General features: G+C 32.5%; 1 protein-coding gene across 1 annotated transcript; it reads left to right on the top strand.

Moving 5' to 3' along the window:
* Positions 1-1,638: 1,638 nt before the first annotated feature.
* Positions 1,639-3,022, top strand: LOC143053988 (uncharacterized). The gene is made up of 2 exons (XM_076226815.1): positions 1,639-2,216; positions 2,550-3,022. The coding sequence occupies exons 1-2, from the start codon at positions 1,772-1,774 to the stop codon at positions 2,927-2,929; spliced, it is 825 nt and encodes a 274-aa protein (XP_076082930.1). The 5' UTR covers positions 1,639-1,771; the 3' UTR covers positions 2,930-3,022.
* The last annotated feature ends 18,957 nt before the right edge of the window (positions 3,023-21,979 follow it).

Here is a 21,979-nt window from a genome sequence, read left to right as displayed (position 1 = left end):
ACAAACCAATGCTTGTTGTCCATTCGTTTGATGTTTTTTATCATTTGATTTTGCCTTTTGATTAGGGACTTTTCCGTTTTGAATTTTCCTCGGAGTTCAGTATTTTTGTGCTTTTACTATATTCTACCTATAACTATTTGTCACGTTTGGCTTGTTTCTCGAGTATTTAATTCTAAATTCAATCGAACTGTATTATAACTCTCAATTTCTTAATTCAGCAACTGAGATAACTAATTCAACACATATTTTTTTAAAGAAGAAAAACGACTTGAAATAACCGTTCACTGACATAATTTACCCAGTTTTCGAATATACTCGATGTTTCTTAAAATAAAATATCCCACAACGGGATGCGTTCTTCTGTCTGGATTCGTCATTTTCTTCATTTGAATCTAATATTCTCATAAAACTACTCATGTTTATTGTACAAAAGACTAACAACCTGTTTAACAAACAAATTAAACGATCTTATCATCGAACAAGCTTCGGAAGGAAAATATATATGTTTACTGTATCCGTAACGGTACTATTAAGACGAATGACGTATTTGTTTTTTCCCACGCACCTGAGATTTTTGGGGGTTCGTTTTGCTTAGTCTTTAATTTTCTATGTTGTGTTTTGTGAACTATTATTTTTCTGTTTGTCTTTTTTATTTAATTTTTAGCCATACCGTTGTCAGTTTATTTTCGATCTATGAGTTTGAATGCCCCTCCGGTATCTTTCTTCCCTCTAGATCTTTCGCAAACTTTATTTAGAAGTATTTCTTAATCATCTTGTTTTTGGTCCTTTAAGGTTTTTTTCGATTGTATAACTGATACAAAATAGAGTTTGTTTTTTACAAGTATATGGTAATGTAAAATAAATTGAGAGTATGAAGGATAATTCAATAATAAAACAAGTTAATATAATATAATGAGCAAACAAGAGTCGGAAGTACATATTTGTTACTTGTATCCGTAACGGCAATACTTCAATATTAACACAATAATTAATTAGTTATTCTTCTTCAATAAAGTACACTTTTTAGTGTTGTCTTACTAATATATGCAGTAAAATTAGCAAAAAAAATAAAATAAATATCAGTTGAGATTTGAATTCAGGACTTCATGTTTTAGATCAATAAATTATAGTCATTTCGTACCTAAACCATTTGATATCGTACAACGGCAAAACCAGTTTGTATCCTTAGACTTCTGATCCTTGGCATATGCACCTCATGGAATATACGCTTGTTTACTCCCTGTTATTATTCAATCATATCATTTTAGTCTTAACTTGACTATGATTTCAGTCCTCAAAGAATTATTTCAGTGCTTTTAAATTTATTGTAAGCATACATGTTATACCTCTTTACTTAACAAAACATGTAATTGTAAGCAATGACCTTTGATCTTAATTGTATTTTCAGCTTTTAGTAATTTGACATTTTAATCACCAAATAAATTCACAAAAATACTTGATTCTAGACATACTTCAATGTATTTGTCTGCATTCTATGGCAATGCATTTTAGGCAAACATAGCAAAACATAGCAAAATTTCATGGTTGACTTGAGAAAATTGCATTTATCATTATCATGTTTTTTTTAAAAGGACGCATAGTTTACTATACGTCAGAAAAAACAAAATAACAAATGCGCAATTTACATATGACAAGTATATTGACTAGACCGGATAACATCGGAAAAGAGAGGATATCAACCTTGTTATATATAAAATTGATTTAAAATTATTAAATATATCTTGTCACCTTATCGAATTGGTCAGTCACAATGTTGTCTATGGTTCTGTTGGGATGTGTGTATATGCTTGCACAAAGCACCGACGGTGTTATTGTTTTTCCTAATGTGCCTCAGGAAAATCCTCTTGCTAATATGATACATGAGGTATTCGCAGAGGAGCAATCCACGGATACAGAAGAAAGTAATGTTATCGAAAGTGACCCATTTGCAGATATGCTACAACTTGAAACACCAGATAATGATTCTATAGTAGATCTCGATTCCGAGATACCCGACGGTGCTGACTTCGTGGATGCTACTCCCATAGAAAGCAACGATCTTCACAGTTTACCTCCACTGAGTATGGAACCTGGTGTTACTCATCATGAAAGTAGTTCGGTAATCGAGATACTAAAGGAGGAAAGAATGGCTCGTCGTCGGTTAGAAGAAACTGTGACGGCACTTCAAAAGAAAGTTAATTCCTACTGCGATTTTGGTGAGTGCAGAGTAGTAAAAAAATTAAGAAAAAAAAGAAATTTTATATATTAGTATAACAAATATTGCATTTAAGAAAACCTCAAACAAACGGAAAAAAACCAAATTAATATAAGAAAATGAATTTTAGTATTAAACACCAAAACAAAACGCCTGTTTCTTCGACAGATTGCTTTTGATTGCCCGGATAGTATAGTCTCTGTCATTTTTTAAAGATACCAGGAATGACAAAAAAAAAACATTAAAAAGGAAGTAATCATATATTATTATTGTAATTGTAGGTAGTCTTGAGAAAAACTTGTATTCACGTTAATAAAACAACTTGTATTTTCAGTTGGTTACACGGCAACAGCCAACAGCGGATCTGTATTATCTGGTAAGGTCATCAAGTTTACTAACATCAAGACAAGTTATGGGATAACAAACAAGTCAACTCTCACCACTTCAGGAACATTCAAGGCACAACATAGCGGTCTCTATGTCGTAGGGGTTACAGTCAACTCAAAAACCAATGGTGCTGCCTTCAAAATATTCAAAAATACCCTACAGATAACTCAGGTTTACATCTCCGGAAATTCGGGAACTGTTGACCAAAGTGGTACTGGATTTATCGTTGTTGAGCTCGGAATCGGAGATACCATCAGCGTAAAAAGCTCGAAAACAATGTATGTATACGGAACTTATTCGACCTTCACCGTAGTTAAAATCAAGTAACCAGTTTTCGAACGTGGAGATATTAAAACTTATTTGTTATCTCTTTTTGCAAGTAAAAGTCGTCTTTCTTTTGAATAAATAAGTTGCACATGTTGTGTCAGTAAAATTTACACATATTCCCGCCTGAACGTTTGGTCCTATACACTTACACATGGTAAATAAGATATTTAAAGGAGTATCAAACTCATCAGCCTTAGTTAGATCTACAAAATCATGTCTGTTCCCGTTTGAATGGTTTTACACTGGTGTTTTGTGGGGTCCTTTATAGCTTGCTTTTCGGTGTCAGTCAATGCTCCGTGTTGTACACCGTACCTTGACCTATAATGGTTTACTTTATAATTGTGACTTGGATGGAGAGTTATCTCTTTGGCACTCATACCACATTTTTCTATATCTATATATAATGAACAACAACGAAAACAAAATTAACAATCTTCAAAACGCTACATTTTTAAGACTGAGTAACATTAATCCGCCGAAAATCCTCGGAGAATGCATCGTGTTGCTCAGAGTTAGTTTTAATAGTCATCTGTGAAAAAATATTTTAAGGTTTAGGGATAACATAAAAAAGAAGATGCGGTATGATTGCCAATGAGACAACTGTCCACAAGAGAACAAAATGACACAGACATTAACAACTATAGGTCACCGTACGTCCTTCAACAATGAGCAAAGCCAATACCACATAGTCAAATATAAAAGGCCCCTACAAGATAATGTAAAACAATTAAAACGAGAAACCTAACGGCCTTATTTATATAAAAAAATGAACGAAAAACAAATATGTAACACATAAACAAACGACAACCACTGAATTACAGGCTCCTGGCTTGGAAAAGACACATACATGAATAATGTGGCGGGGTTAAACATGTTAGTATGTTTTTTTTTTCTAACCCCTTGCTACTAAAATAAGATTTCCGCATGACACCCGGACCCTACCGATCGACAGAACTTCAGTCAGTCATTTTAAAATAAAGTACAAATTCGGAATCTGAACAAAATAAGAAGTTAAAATAAATTAAAATTAAATAAAAAAAAATAATAGCATTTTGCTTTGTCAACTTTTTTTCCAAACATGCAATCTCACCAACACCCAAGAATGATTTTTTTAATTGGTGAGCCAGCTGGTGTTTAATTTTGTCCATCCTGTTACTTTTTTTTTTAAAACTGACATCAAAAGTGATAAGAGAAAAGAAAATATCCAATGAAAAGTGTGGCTCACACTTATATGGCAGTGTTCATTTAAAATCACATTTACATTTATCATTCATGTAGATTACCCAAAAGAAATCTGCAGATAGTCTGTACATTCAGAAAAATCATCACATTTCTTAGCTTTTCAAACGCTCTTAAAACAAGAGGCTCTCAAGAGCCTGAATCGCTCACCTTAATTTTTTTGGTTAAATCTCTCATCAATGATTATTTTGGCTTTTCAATTTATTTAAATGTTCTTTGAATCGTCCTATTTTCTTCAAAAGCAAAAAAAAAAAAAAAAATCATTTTTTCCTATGTTCTATTTTAGCCATAGGAGCTATGTTTCTTGACATACAAGGAAATAGAATATAAAATTTATACTAGATACTCTGAAACTCATTTAGCCTAAGTTTGGCTGAAATTGATACAGCAGTTTCAAAGGAGAAGATTTTTAAAAGTAAGTCAACATGATGAACAAATTGTGAAAAAAAGTCTTTAAAGGGCAATAACTCCTTAAGGGATCAATTGACAATTTTGGTCAAATTACCTTATTTGTAGATCTTACTTTGCTTAACATTTTTGCTATTAACAGTTTATCTGTATCTATAATAATATTCAAGATAATAACCAAAAAATGCAAAATTTCTTTTAAAATCATCAATTCAGGAGCATTATACCTGAAAAACCAGTTACCCTATTCGGCTGAAAATTTCAGGACAGGTAGACCTTGACCTAATAAATACTTTAACTTCTTGTCTTATTTGCTCTAAATGCTAATGAGATATAAGCTAAAAACTGCATTTTACCCTGCGTTCTATTTTTAGCCATGACGGCCATGTTTTTTGACGAAATAGAAAATAAAACACAAACTTTATTTTATACACCCTACTGATCATTCAGTTGAAGTTTGGTTGAGTAGTTTTAGAGGAGAAGATTTTTTAAAGTTAGCAAATATGATGAACAAATTGTGAAAAATTGTCATTAAAGGACAATAACCCCTTAAGGAGTCAATTGACAATTTTGGTCATATTAACTTATTTGTAGATCTTACTTTGCTGATCATTTTTGCTGTTTACAGTTTATCTTTATCTATAATAATATTCAAGATAATGACCAAAAAAAATTTCCTTAAAATTACCAATTAAGTGGCAGCAACCCAACAATGGGTTGTTTGATTCATCTGAAAATGTCAGGGCTGATAGATCTTGACCTAATGAACATTTTTACCCCGTCAGATTTGCTCTAAATGCTTTCGTTTTTGAGATATAAGCCAAAAACTGCATTTGACCCCTATGTTCTATTTTTAGCAATGGCGACCATGTTTGTTGATAGATCAAAACTTCGGATACAATTTATAAACTAGATACCCTAAGGAACATACAGTTAAAGTTTGGAAGTATTTGGTTTAGTAGTTTCAGAGGAGAAGATTCTTGAAATAGTTAACGACGACAGACGACGACAGACGACGGACGACGACGGACGCCAAGTGATGGCATAAGCTCACTTGGCCCTTCGGGCCAGGTGAGCAAAAAAGTGATGAGACATTGGCAGCGAAAATTTACTATTATGTCCCTTTCCAATGATACTGACTGGAAACTAAGTCAATAGATCAGTTATGTTGATTGTCAAAATTACGAAAAGACAGTAACAGGGAGAACAAGGTGGAAACAGAAGAGACACAACATAATCTAGGTCACAAAAATCAATAATAAAAAACCCGTTTTTGAATTTCCTAGAGATACAAACCAGGAATGTAAGTATTGTAACATTATAAACGAGTCATGTACACGTGTATCATCCCTGTCCGGCTCAACAAATAAAACAAAAACAAATGACAAATTGGTTTTTGCTGGGTTTTTTTCTTGCTAAGTGTGAAGTATAATGTGGTTGCCGCAAGTAGTTCAAATAAGATGACATGTCTTTCTGTGAACTACTGCTTTTAAGAATTAGTTCAGTATATTGGTCGTTATTTAATTATCATATTTTCTTCCTGGATATGCATTGATGTATCCACTGGAGGCTTACCAATCACCCGAACCACCAACTGTCGTACCGGTACGTCTAAGAGGAGGTTGAAGATGAAGGCGTTAAAAGCAAAACTAATCATATAAGCCTAAAAACACTTTCACTGATTTTTGGCAAATAAAACCACGAGACCGTCATTATAGAAACAAATATGAATAATATACACATATGTGCCCCTGGTATGATTATTTATCTTTTGAATGGCAAACATATCAATGACCTCAACTTTAAAGAGGCAATGTATCCAGGGGTGGAACCAGCCATTTAAAAAAGGGGGTCCCAACCAGTGATAAAGGGGGGAGGAGGTCCAACCATATGTCCCCATTCAAATGCATTGATCGTCCAGAAAAAGGAGGTTTCCAACCTTCTTAACCCCCTCTTTCTGGATCCGACACTGATATCAATCTTTTTATCGCATGGAAGTAAGATCGCTATTGCGATAGCTGTGAAATATATATGTGAATGAGAAGGGATTTTTGCATTATTAATTAATAATTGGGGTAGGGGAGTTCAAACCACAACCGGATGTATATACCCACATTTATATGATATGCATCCCCCTCCCCTTGGAATTACGACATTCTCTCCAGTCATAGGTGTTGCTGTCGTCTCGTAAGGTCTATAACTCAGTCTATTACAAATGTATCATGTATGAAGAAAGCAGTACAAAATATGATGATTTCAGAAAGGCACAATTTAGTAGAATAGTTTTACAAACCAAGCAGAACAAAATAATAGATCACGGAACCAAATAAACCAAATAAGGTGTAGTTACTAAATAATACATTTAAGTACAAATCACAAAGGGTAAAGCATTGAATGATTATCGAAAAGAAACAATGCGTATTGTATATGACACGTTTGAATAATAGCTGTACAGTTCTATCGTCAAGTGAATTCAAAATAATAGGTGCACAATTTATAATTGGCCGTTTCCGAATCTAAAGCATCATGGGTAATTTCATTATTCGTACCCCAAAATAAAAATAACGTCACGTCATTGGTTAAATTTCCATTGTTTATGACATTTTTAACCAATCAGGAGGTTTTGTTGCACACTTTTTAAATTATTACCCAGGATGCCTTAGATTTTGAAACGGCGATTTGTGTCCATCCTGTTACCAGGCAAGGTAACACTTGACGTGTTCTATAAATAATTCAATATCAAAGTATAATATACTGTACAGTTATAATTATCTTAACTTTGTAAAATGTAACAATTCATTAACGATGTAAGAAGCATTATGAGTTTTATCACAAAGTATGTCTATTCTGTTACCATTGTTTTGGTAACAGGAGGGACAGTAACAGGATAGAAAAATTAGAACATAACCCAAATTTGGTTTAAAATAGTCGCTTCGTAGTATTTTTATACTGCCGGACCAAGTTACAATAACAAACGTTTTATTAGTCTTCTGCAATTAAAAAGTATCAATCAACTGGTAACATTAAAGACATTATATAAAGGTACGCATACATCAGTACTTACTGATCTTTTTATTCTGATAACCAAAATCTTTTCACATCAAAATTTTCACCATGTCGTTACGCCGTGTATCCACGCCTACGATGACACCATAAAAAACCGCCGTTATTGAAGAGAGAAACAAGTTTTATTCCGTTTACAAATAAATAGTTACAGGAAGGACACATATTCCTGAACAGACATTCCAGTGACTGTGGAATATAAGGGGTTCATGATTTGAAACATGGACAATTATTTGTTTTCAATTATAATGTTACTAAATGAAAAATAAATCTTAACCTTTCAATGCAGTTTCATCTACATTTAATTTGTGTGAAAACGTTAGTTATCAAATATGAACGAATGGAAATTGGCTTATTTTCATACTTCAACGAAAACAAAAAAATATGAAAACTTTTTGCACACCAATATTTGCATGTACTATCTTGCACAATATGTAAACTCTTATGTTAAATTGCAAAATTATGCCAAATTTACAAATTAAACAGACAATAGACAAATTTTCTATATAATATGTACATTTTTTTTTAAATAACTGCAGTTCTGCATTGCAGCTTATTTCGAATGCGTGGCATCATCGAGCTGAGTTTTCACGTGAAACCTTGAGCAAGGGAGAATAAACACAAAAAATGAAACACGTTCTTCTACTTTAAACGGTTAGGGACTTATCAGTAACTATTCCTCGTATAAATGTGAGTCAAATGTTATTGAAATTTATAGTCTAGAAAAGTTTTATGTTAATTGGAGAAGATCTCCGGTATTCTTTTGCAATATGTGTTCTTTGTATGATTGTCCGTAGATAAATGTCATTTGTAAATACATAACAGCTTATAATATCTATATAAAAAAGATGAAAAGGATGGACTCGGAAATATGGCAAATCACTTTTCACCGAAATATCGATATATTTCGAAATGGCAATTTAAGCCCTCCACATATATCAAAGATGAACTATTTCTTCGAAATATTTTTGATAGTATATTTATCTGTACCTAGTGCGATTGCTAGCTATATGTTAATTACAATAAAAGTCTAGGTAGGCCCCACATATTGTGGACAATGGAATGAAATTTTATGAGACCATGATTTAGGTGAGGAGTCTACTACCTATTAACCAGGTTTAATACACCATTTTCTATATAAGGAAATGACTATTCCAAGTCAGGAATATGACAGTTTTTTCCGTTATTTTGAGATGTTTGAGCTTATGATTTTGCCATTGATGAAGGAAAGTTTGGTTTTGAATTTTCCTCAATATTTTTACTTTTTACTGCTACTTGAATATCGAACTTTTAATCCTCATTACGTATCGAAAACAAAAATTTTCTACAATGTCTTTTTTGTTTATTTATAATTTATGTCTATTGATAATTTAATATAAGTACCGTACGTTTGTTTATATTAAAATCCATAGACCTTTTTAAGGATTTGTCACAATGAAGTGTATATCATGCTTTTTTCAAAAAATATAATAAAAAGTAGTGTGAACGTGGCTTATATTCACGCTACAGGCAGGTCAAAATTGTCATATTTTGTATAGATTATGCATGGAAAATCAATTTTATGACAAAAAACCAAGACTGCACCATAAAATGTTTGAGATTAAGTATCAGAAGATAGATCTTATAATATGCTTTCAGATGATAAAAAGAAAAATGGGTTCACGGGACTCATTTTCTTACGTAACAAAATAGGTAAATTCCCAACACATTCGTTTGTAAAGGTAACTTTATCTGAATTATCTTCCCTTACATTTGAGTTGTCCCCTCTTACGTTGCAAAGTTAGAAAACAATGAATCAAATACAGAAAAATATGATAAACTGGTAATTTTCTATAGTGATATTCAAATTCTTAACGATGAATTACCTACTGCCCAATACATGCTGTCCCAGGTAAGGGGAGGGTTTGGATCCCGCAAACATGATTAACCCCCTACATTCTGTATGTATGTGCCTGTCCAAAGTCAGGAACCTGGAATTCAGTGGTTATCATTTGTTAATGTGCTACATATTTGTCTTCGTTCATTTTTTGTACATAAATAAGGTCGTTAGTTTTCTCGTTTGAATTATTTTTCATTTTCATTTCGGAGCCTTTTATAGCTGGCAATGTGGTATGGAATTTGCTCATTGTTGAAGGACGTACGGTGACCTATAGTTGTTAATTTCTGTGTCATTCTGTCTTATTTGGAGAGTTGTCTCATTGACAATCATACCACAACTTCTTTTTTTATATACATTTGCACATTTCATAAAAGATTTAGATCAATTGTTTTCTGATGTATCAAAATCCAAGATGTTTAGTTTAAACATATTTTATTTTATAAACTTAATCAAAATAGATATGACACAAGTTAATCATACTTATGAAGTCTGCTCCATATATATAATACAATATAACTGCAATAATAGTATAATATAATGGACTTGCATATAAAGCAAATAGTTTATACAATATACTACTGGCTTTCATAAATATAAAGAGGAGACAGAGAACAGAGAACAGAGAGAACTTAAATAGAGTGCGTTGTCAATAATGTAGAGAAATCGATAATGAATCTGCCGGTGAAATATATGTTTTCGGATTTAAATGATTATCACAGAATCGCTGATACCTCTGGTTTACAAATAAGTCTATGTTGTGTTTTGTGTACTACCTTTTGTCTTTTTGTCGTATCACTATTTTCTCATTTTATTGTCAACTGATTTTATTATACTTCACGTTAAAATGCTATGTTTTGATTGGTTAATACGAGGCTGTTCATTTCCTCTATCACATGGCTGAGCGGGAGACAATGTTTTTTGAATTTCACCTCCCGTCCACACCAATCAAAAATCGATAATTTAAAGGACAATGAATTGCATTTGCAAAAAGTAATTAAATGCAATGATTACCTTCTACGTTTTGACTCAGATATGACTGTCAAAATAAAATAAAAATAAAACCTTTTGCCTCATTTTTGTGTTTTTCTTAATAACCGTCACGTCATTGAAAATAATTAAAAAACAATAATCTGCAAAAACAATAATGATAGGACATTCAGTATAATAAATTAAAAAAACAAATAGCTGAGACAGTGATGCACAGACTGGTACCCCTCGAAAAAACATTGTAAGCCGCGTTTGACAATGTTTTCTTGAGGTAACAATCTGCTCTATCACCCTCGCAGCCATGTGCTATTTATTTAGTGTAAATGACCCTTTTCGAATTTTTTGATTCTCTTATAAACGTGTTTTTATTTTGTGGAGACAAATCTTTAATAATATCAGCCAAGTGACAATTTATGTGATATAATAAAGAGTAAGAACGTCATGGTTTTCTGAATTTATTAATGAAGAAATCAACAACTTTAAGTGTTCAATACAGATTATATCAAATATTGCGAAAATTAGTTTATAATCGTTAGTTTTCGGATTACACTATTCCAAGAGGGGAAAACACTTCAACAATTCTTCTGTACCTTCAACTTTCAACCCGATCATAATGACTTAGTATTTCTTTACAATTTACTTTTATCAGGATTTATGTTCCCCGAACATTTGAAAGCCATGAATGCTGAATCTTGTCAATGTTTGTTATTGTAAATTTGTCAAAGACTATTGCAGTTATGTGTGCTGGCAATGACAAGAGGTCTACATTCACATAGATATATAATTATGTAGAGGAGACATTTTAAGCTTGTTATGCCATCTAGGAAAGGAAAATGCGATATTGATTCTGTACCATTGGTTTGTTTATAAGAAAATTTAAAGGGAGTGCCAGCTTTGCAACCTCGTCAGAATTTTCTTATGTAGAAATTGTGGATTGAGCCTGGTATTATAGCGCCAAACCTCTCACTTGTATGACATTCACATCAAATTATATTGACAACGATGGGTGAACAAAACAGACATAACAGGTCAATAAAGGCAACAATAGTATACCGCTGTTCAAAACTAATAAATCCATGGACAAAAAACAAAATCGGGGTAACAAACTAAAACCGAGGGAAACGCATTAAATATAAGAGGAGAACAACGACACAACACTAAAATGTAACACACTCAGAAACGGACCAAGCACCAGACAAAATCCCACGAGAATAACAAATATAACATCAATCAAATACATGAATTTGGGATAGACAAGTACCGTGACACGTCTTATCGCAATGTGAAATTACACTAAAAAATAAGAGAAAACAAACGACGCAACGTTAAAATGTAACACACACAGAAACGAACAATACTATAACAATGGCCATATTCCTGACTTGGTACAGGACATTTTTAAAGGAAAAAATGGTGGGTTGAACCTGGGTTTGTAGCATGCCAAACCTCGCACTTTAATGGCAATGTTAAATATAACATTAAAATGACAACATAACATTACAGGACTACAATACAAATAAATAGGAGAACGTATTAGACAAAGAAACACATGATTAATGGATAACAAAAAGCATCAGGTTTAAAATTCAATACGCCAAAAACGCACATCGTCCACACAAGACTCACCAGTGACGCCCAGATATAAAAAATCGAAAGTGAAAAAAATTCAAAGTTGTACAGCACTGAAGATCAAAAGTTGAAAAAGGTTGTTTCAAATACGGCTATGTTATTATGGGATAAGAACATCCTTATTACTTAGAACAATAAATGCTATTGCAAACAGTAAATTTTATCAAATGAATATAAAAGATATACATAATGAAACTGAAGTATTAACTAATTACAGAAAACAAACACGAATACATAATGCAAAGACCAACACAGAATAGACACACCCGACTCAGTCCAGGCCTCAACGCAATAAAACATAAAAATGACGTCACAAAAACAACCAATCCTGATGCATAAAAAAATACTAAAATGAAATGGCGGTTCATACTTTCAATCAAAATAAAGTTCTTGCATTAACATTCAACACAAACCAAAATTAAAGTATTTAAAAAAAAATGTCTTCAGGATTTCGAAATAACTAGTTACCAATATCATTGCAATAATATTTATCAAAAGAAGAGAAAGTGGTAATTCTAAACAATGCGAACAATATTTCAGTATATATTATCTGAGTTTCTTTTACTTTAATCAAAAACAAACAATCATAAGCCATCAAAAGGATTTTAAAATGTCTCGTTACCAATATCTTTCCATTAGTTTTATCAAAAGAAGAGAAATTGGTTATTCTAAACAATACGAACAACATTTTAGTATATATCATCTGATTTTCTTTTACTTTGATGAAAAAAAAATAATAATCATAAGCCATAAAAAGCAAAAACAAAAACAAAATCATTTGCATTCAATAATTTCCATACATTATTTAAGTTCGGATACAAAAAAAATTCTCTTCATTATTTTGAGTTAACGGGTTACAAATACCAATGAATTTTTTTTTAATCAAAAGAAGAAAAATAAGATAATTTTAAACATTCAAATAACATTTTAGTATGTTTTTCTCTGATGTTCTTTAGATTTTATGAAAAACAACCAGTCCTGAACCATAAGAAGTACAAAAATTCCCGTTGCTGTCAATAATTTCTAATGAAATAAAGAAATGTTGAGTATCTATTCAACAACAAAAAAATGTATGCACATTTGCCCTTCAATTATTCACATCTTATACAACAGTACGTATCTTTATGTATTCATAACAACAGATTGCAATTGAATTTGGGTTATTTCTGATAAGATTTCAAACAACACTCTTAATCAATAAAACACAAATCACAACCCTGCCCCTTACCTGGGACAATAGTGTAACAAAACAACATAAGAACGAACCTACAAATCAGTTGAAATATTCTTAACTTATTAGATGAATACAATTAGAAAAACATCTAACAAAAACACAGAGTGGATGGATATATCCTTACAACAAAAAGACACTAAGTACAGATCTAAAGTAATTGCAGTTACTGACAGCTAGTTCAAAGCCACTATCAACTTATAAAATAATAAAATACTGCATCTAAGACTAAATGGTTACCAATATTTCTGTATATGTTGATTGAGATCAATTGGAAAGAAAGGCACAACTATTTGGAGAGGGCGTCACAAATGTTACTATAACGTGTGTCCAGTCCCTTTAACTACTTTTGCAAATAAAATATGTTTAACCACTATTTGGACACCCATGTTAATATTTATTGCTGCGTCAACAATATCAATTTCTCTTACATATGATATTTACTTCATTTGAATTTTAAAAGTATAAGAAAAATTGATTTCTTGTCTCGATACCGTGTGGTGCACTTTTAAACATTTTTTTCCGTTAAAAACATGCTAAGTAATCAGCAAATGTTTATAATTACATGACTGTAGGCATATACATTCCAATACTTGATGAATTTGCATTTATTTCAGACATGTACTTAGAGTCGGCTGGCAATAACTCAAGTCTTGTTTTCAAATTGTTTAAAAGGGATGGGCGTATATCAAGTACTGTAAAAGAAAAATATATGTAGGCAATTCAGTACTTTGAAAATGAAAGCGACAAAACAATAGTTCACGATATTGTCAGCCTTTTCCTGAAAAAAATGGACATTGCTCTACCATATTCCTTTTTGCCAAAAATTGCTTGTAGACGGGTTGAAAAAAAAAATACGCGGCGTTTACTCTCGCGCACTACATGTTAATGCCGAGTGCACTCTTTGTGAACTACGAAATTTTAATAGACATAAGAAGTACCCTGGCGTGTTAATTTTTATTACATGTTTTATACCCCAGGCTGATTCACATAACACCAAAATTGACAAAGTATGCATTTAGCCATTATTTTTTTTAGCCTCATAGCAAATCAGTCATATCAGTAACATTTCAGAATGTATTTTATTATTACGATGACATCAATATTGGAACAAAATGACCACAACCTCCGTCTGCATCAATTTAGGATCCAAGCATCTACCCTTTTTATCAAGAAAATTCAATTGTAAAAATGTTCTGTAGTTTTGATACTTCAGGCTGATTCATTTAACAAAAACTATTTGACTGCATCAACAAAAACTGACCATATTTGCAATTAATTGTGTTATGACAATAGCCTCATACTAAAGCAATAATGTTTCTATGTCAGGATGGATTGTATAATATAGATGACAGCAATATTGGAACACAATGGCTACAAAATGTTGTCCGCCTCAATGTAAAGTGCAAACATATCCTCTTTTTATTTAAGATATTGAATTGTCAACAAAATTTAGTAGTGTTGAGACCGCAGGCTGACTGGTGAAACATAATTTGATTTGACTGCATCAACTAAAACTGGAAAATTTTGCACATTTTTAGTAAATATATATCCTCGTAGTAAAACAGTCATGTTAGTAATATGTCTATGTCAAGATGGATTTTATAATTTAACATGATAGCAATATTGGAACACAATGACGACAACATTTTGTCCGCATCAATTAAGAGTGCAAGCATGTCCTCTTTGTATCCAAAATATTGAATAAAAAAGATGTTTCAGTAGTTTTGATACCTCAGGTGGACTCATATAACGAAACTATCTGTTCGCATTAACTAAATAGTTATCAAAGGTACAAGGATCATAATTTAGAACGCCAGACCTGCGTTTCGTTGTCATAAGACTCATCAGTGACGATCAAATCAAAATATGTATAAAGCCAAACAAGTACAATGTTGAAGAGCATTGAGGATACAAAATTCCAAAAAGTTGTGCCAAATACGGCTAAGGTAATCTATGCCTGGGATAAGAAAATCCTTAGCTTTTCAAAAAATTCAAAGTTTTGTATACAGGAAAATTATAAAAAATGACCACATTATTGATATTCATGACACCGAAGTGTTGACTACTGGGCTGGTGATACCCTCGATTACGAAACGTCCACCAGCAGTGGCATCGACCCAGTGGTGTAAATAGTTATCAAAGGTACCAGGATTATAATTTAGTACGCCAGACGCGCGTTTCGTCTGCATAAGACTCATCAGGGACGCTCAAATCAAAATACTTATAAAGCCAAACAAGTACAAAATTGAAGAGCAATGAGTATTCAAATTTCTAAAAAGTTGTGCCAAATACAGCTAAGGTAATCTATGCCTGGGATAAGAAAATCCTTAGTTTTTCAAAAAGATTTAGAAAAAATGACCACATTATTGATATTCATGTCAACACCGAAGTGTTGACTACTGGGCTGGTGATACCCTCGGGGACGAAACGTCCACCAGTAGTGGCATCGACTCAGTGGTGTAAATAGTTATCAAAGGTACCAGGATTATAATTTAGTACGCCAGACGCGCGTTTTGTCTACATAAGACTCATCAGTGACGCTCAAATCAAAATATTTATAAAGCCAAACAAGTACAAAGTTGAAGAGCATTGAGGATTCAAATTTCTAAAAAGTTGTGCCAAATACGGTTAAGGTAATCTATGCCTGGGATAAGAAAGTCCTTAGTTTTTCACAATTTTCAAAGTTTTGTATACAGGAAATTTATAAAAAAAATGACCACATTATTAATATTCATCTCAAAACCAAAGTGTTGACTACTGGACTGGTGATACCCTCCGGGATGAAACGTCCACCAGCAGTGGCATCGACTCAGTGGAGTAAATAGTTATCAAAGGTACCAGGATTATAATTTAGTACGCCAGACACGCGTTTTGTCTACATAAGACTCATCAGTCACGCTAAAATCAAAATATTTATAATGCCAAATAAGTACAAAGTTGAGGAGCATTGAGGATCCAAAATTCCAAAACTGACCATATTTGCTCTTTATTATATAAATCTTGTAGTCATGTAGTAAAACAGTAAAACAAAAATATTCAAGCAACTCTTCTCAGAATTTTAAGAACATCCAAATAACATATTAATATTAATATGGCATTAGCTCTTACATATGATTTTTACTTCATTTGAATTTTAAAAGTGTAAGAAATATTGGTTTCTTGTCTCGAATACCGTGTGTTGCACTTTTAAACATTTCTTTCCATTTTAAACATGCTAATTAATGCACTTAGAGTCGGCTGGCAATAACTCAAGTCTGACTAGTGAAACATATTTTTTTTTGACTGCATCAACCTAATTTGGAAAATTTGCACTTTTTTTAGTAAATATATATAGCCTCATAGTAAAACAGTCAGTAATATGTCTATGTCAAGATGGATTGTAATACAATGGCTACAAAATGATGTCCGCCTCAATGTAAAGTGCCAACATATCCTCTTTTTATTTAAGATATTGAATTGTCAACCAAATTCAGTAGTGTGGATACAGCAGGCTGACTGGTGAAACATAATTTGATTTGACTGCATCAACTAAAACTGGAAAAATTTGCACTTTTTTAGTAAATATATATCCTCATAGTAAAACAATCATGTTAGTAATATATCTATGTCGAGATGGATTTTATAGTTTAACATGATAGCGATATTGGAACACAATGACGACAACATTGTGTCCGCATCAATTAAGAGTGCAAGCATGTCCTCTTTGTATCCAAAATATTGATAAAAAAGATGTTTCAATAGTTTTGTTACCTCAGGTGGACTCATATATCGAAACTATCTGTTCCCATCAACTAAAACTGACCATATTTGCCCTTTATTATATAAATCTTATAGTCATATAGTAAAACAGTAAAACAGTAATATTCGAGCAACTCTTCTTATAATTTTAAGAATATCCAAATATTAATATGGAATCAGCTGAATTTAAAGAGCTCAAAAACCTCATAATGGGAGTTGATAAAAAGTAAGTGACTTTTCACAGCAACTTAAAAAAGTTAAACATAACTTAACAGGTATGATCAAGGAAGTGAAAACTAAGGTTATTGAAAACAAAATATGATGAATCTCAATTAGAAATAACCACTTTAAGACGAGACTTCTCAGAGTTGGAACAGGGTGTTGCAGGTATGGATCTGAAAATACAAGCAATTGAAGGTGAAAACTTCAAACCCAGATGAATGAAATAAAGGATCAGATAGCATTGCTTGAAAGGCACGAAAGGGAATATAATGTGATGATTTATGGTATTTATGACAGTAATACAGACGAGAACATCTATTCTGTTACTCGTCAGTTGTTTAGCCAAAATCTAAAAATCTAAAGAGATAAGCAAATGCTCTCCGTGTATCAACAAAGGGTAGTGAAACCAAACCAATTATCGTTCGATTTATCCACTATGGAGATAAACAACTCATTGTGTCCAGTGTCCAGTGCTCACAAACTGAAAGGTAGTCAATTTTGTATTCTAGATGATCTACCGGTATCCGTGAAAGAGGAAATATTCCTTCTGTCTCACGTAGCCTACAAAATACGCAAAAAAGAAAAATTGCAAACACGTATTCAAGATGTCGGGTCACATATGACAATTGAAAGCAGTAAAAAATAGAGGGGAACCATGGAGCGCAAGAGAATGATGAGCTATATATAAAGAATCCCGGCGAGGGAAGAACAAAAAATTTGCGAAAGCAAATTTACAGATCTAACATTGTTGGGTTGATGTTTAGACGAGTTGTATATACATAATGTACACAGCCTTGTATCACCATCATTGATAGCGATCCGATGGATACATCTGATGTAGAGTTGTCACTGACTCAGACGTACTTATGAATATAATTATTTTCTGTGACTGCATCTTGCATTAATTTGTAGGATCCTTTACTATAGATAATTGAGCTGATCTGTAACAATAACATCTCCATGCCTTATATATCATGTACTGTAGTACGCCGCTAGATTAAAACTGACGAGGAAAGGTAACACACGGCCACTGAAAGCTTTATTTTTGTAGAGCCCAGGTGGTCGTGTGGTCTAGCGGGACGGCTGCAGTGCAGGCGATTTGGTGTCACGATATCACAGAAGCATGGGTTCGAATCACGGCGAAGGAAGAACAAAAATTTTGCGAAAGCAAATTTACAGATCTAACATTGTTGGGTTGATGTTTAGACGAATTGTATATACATAATGTACACAGCCATGTATCACCATCATTGATGGCGATCCGATGGATACATCTGTTGTAGAGTTGTCACTGACTCAGACGTACTTATGAATATAATTATTTTCTGTGACTGCATCTTGCATTAATTTGTAGGATCCTTTACTATAGATAATTGAGCTGATCTGTAACAATAAAAAGTAAAATCACAAAAATACTGAACTCAGAGGAAAATCAATTCGGAAAGTCCATAATCACATGGCAAAATCAAATAACAAAACGCATCAAAAACGAATGGACAAGAACTGTCATATTCCTGACTTGGTACAGGCATTTTCAAATGTAGAAAATGGTGGATTGAACCTGGTTTTATAGCTAGCTAAACCTCTCGCTTGTATGACAGTCGCATCATACATGCCTTATATATCATGTACTGTAGTACGCCGCTACATTAAAACTGACTAATCATTGATGGCGATCCGATGGATACATCTGTTGTAGAGTTGTCACTGACTCAGACGTACTTATATATATATATATATATATATATATATATATATATATATATATATATATATATATATATATATATACAAAACTGTACTTGTCCAATAATAAGCCATGGCCATAGTTATATATATATAGGTTGTTGTGACCTACATTTTTGTATTTGTAAAAAACTTCAGAACTTTACATGCAGATGTAGATATCTATTTTATTACATTAATTATAAGATAATTCTTTAATAACAAACTATAGACTTACCCTAAGAAAAAACAATTACGGTTATTTAGCTAAATGTATGTGATAATATTGTCATTACTTATTTATTTATGTTGGCATAATTTGTGTTGTGTGACCTGATAGTTGTTTCCAAAATAATCGTATAACTGTGCAGTTTATAAATCACTGGAACAATCACAGATACTGATGGAATGATTTGAACTTTTCATTTGACTTAAATAACGATTCCAGAATGATCCTAAGAAAAGATGCGTTATTTTAACTTCTACATTTTCCAGAAAATTCCTTAATAGTTTTCTAGGACTTTCCATTTACGGAATGTTCTAGAGTTGTTCGTGACTACTATATATATATATATATATATATATATATATATATATATATATATATATATGTGTTAAATGTGTATTTTCTACTTCAGATGTGATGGAACAGATGACCTAACTGTCTCAGTTGATGCTGGCTGGCAAACAGGAGGAAGTGGTAGAGCATACAACAGTCTGACTGGTAATTGAATATTGACTAAAACAATTACAGATATATATTTAAGTTTTTCCCGAATATAATATGCATGTACAAATGTAAAAGTATTACTTCTGTATTTATTTGACCTGGCGGTGTATAATTTTATAAATACCTGTAGTAGTAATGTACTGTAACTTTGATAGTGCTACATATATTTCTTCCCAACTATGCTAGTTGTAGGTGTAAAACTATTTATTTAACAGGGCATTGCTCAATGATGGGTTCCAAAACCGGGAAGATTTTGAGTTACAAGTGGAGATCAAAGTCCTGTAGAATATGCCAGAAAGCTGAACATGAAGGTAAGATAGTAAGAAAACATAAATGCAGAAAGAACTTTACTGGGAGTGCAAAGGCCATGGAACCGGACATGGTGGAAGAAATGGTCACCGACAGTATAGAAAAGGGGGCAAAAATCACAGCTATTATTGGAGACGAAGATACCACCACCATTGCAAGACTAAGGGCTAAAGTTGATCCAAGAATAAAGAAACTCTCAGACAGCAACCACATTAAAAAACCTTTCAGTTCCAGTTTAGATGATTTAAGAAAAAAGCATTCCTGTCTCTCTCAAAAAGTTATTAACTACCTTATTAAATGCTTCAACTACCTGATAGCTAAAGGTAAAGGCAAACCAGAAGAAATTAAACAAAATTAAGATGCACTGTCAAAGCATCCCTTCGGAGACCATAGTGGTTGCAATGTCAGTTGGTGTAGGTTTATTGAGGAGTCTGGTCTGAAAGTTAGGTCATTGCCATATGGTAAACCTTTACATGACAAATCTTTTCAAACTTCACTTAGAACTTTATTAGAGAAATACAGAAAAAATCCAGAAAATCTTGCTAATCTAGGAAGCACCCAAAGCAATGAGAGCTTTAACAAAAGTATTGCCGCTAAAGCACCAAAGAATAGGTTTTATGGTGGTTCAGGAAGTTTAGGCTACCGTATTGCTGCTACCGTAGCACAGAAAAACAAGGGTCACCAACACACGGTAGATGTAAGGAAGTGTGTTGCCTGTCAGTGATATCCCACTTGTACAAATAATTATTTCTTTATTCATGAGTTTTAAACTTTATGTTATTTACTTGTCAGAAATTCTCAGAACAAGTTTTCAAGGGATAGATAACTAGTGATGATAGTATTTTATGAATTTTGTTATCTTCTGAGAGTAAAAAAATATTTACATGTACAAATGGGTTATCAGACTGCATGTTCAGTTTTATGATTCACAAGTTTCATGTTTTCAGAAATTTGTTATACTATTACACTGTTACAAATTTCAGAGATCAAATTTTATGGTGTACTTTATACACATATCCCTTTTTGAGGGAAAGTTTACTTTAATTTTGCATGAAATGTTGGATGCTGTCACAACTATTTTGTTTTTTATTCATTATTAATAATCAAAAATAGGTCTGTTCTAAATTTTAACTTATGAAGGAGGATAAAGGCTGCACTCAAAACAATTTGTTTTGGTAGGCTGTGTTTTCCTAACAATTATGTAAGAATTGTATGTGAAATTAAAAAAAAAAATGTCATGGTTGTGGGAGTCTTAATAAAGTGCCCCTTATATCACTAACTTCCCAACCACACACACACCTGTGTGTTTAATTCTTGAACAGTCCTATTTTATAATCAAAGGTCTCATTTCATTTTTAGAGTCATTCAGTTTATAAGTGTGCATGTATAGTAAATCAACTTTGTTTCTAGTAATTTTGTCATCTTCTGGAATCAAATGTAAAACCTGCATTGTTTTTGAAAATCAAAATTACTTTTATTCTTATTTGTTTAATATCATTTTCATTGCAGGTAAATGTATCAACAGGTCTATCTCCTGGGATATATACACAGAAGTTAGCTACTCTCAGAGATCTTCAGGCTAGAAAGAGGAGAGCTGTTGCCACTACCAAAGCAGTAAAACTACGCAGAATTACTTTAAAATCAAGCCGGTAATTAAGCCTTAACTTTCTTCAGCACACTATTGTTGTTTTTTAGCTCACCTGGCCCATTGAGCCAAGTGAGTTTTTCTAATCACTATGTGTCCATTAAATTTTACAAAATCTTCTTCTTTGAAACTACTGGACCAAAGTTAGCAACAATCATTATGGGATATTTTGTTTTAAAAAAGTGTGTAGGTTGACCCTGTCTACTAACAAACATGACCCCCATAGCTAAAAATAGAACATA

Source organism: Mytilus galloprovincialis, chromosome 12, assembly GCF_965363235.1.
Source record: "Mytilus galloprovincialis chromosome 12, xbMytGall1.hap1.1, whole genome shotgun sequence".
Taxonomy (NCBI): domain Eukaryota; kingdom Metazoa; phylum Mollusca; class Bivalvia; order Mytilida; family Mytilidae; genus Mytilus; species Mytilus galloprovincialis.
Note: the sequence above shows the minus strand (reverse complement) of the source record. Positions and strands in the feature narration are given on the sequence as shown.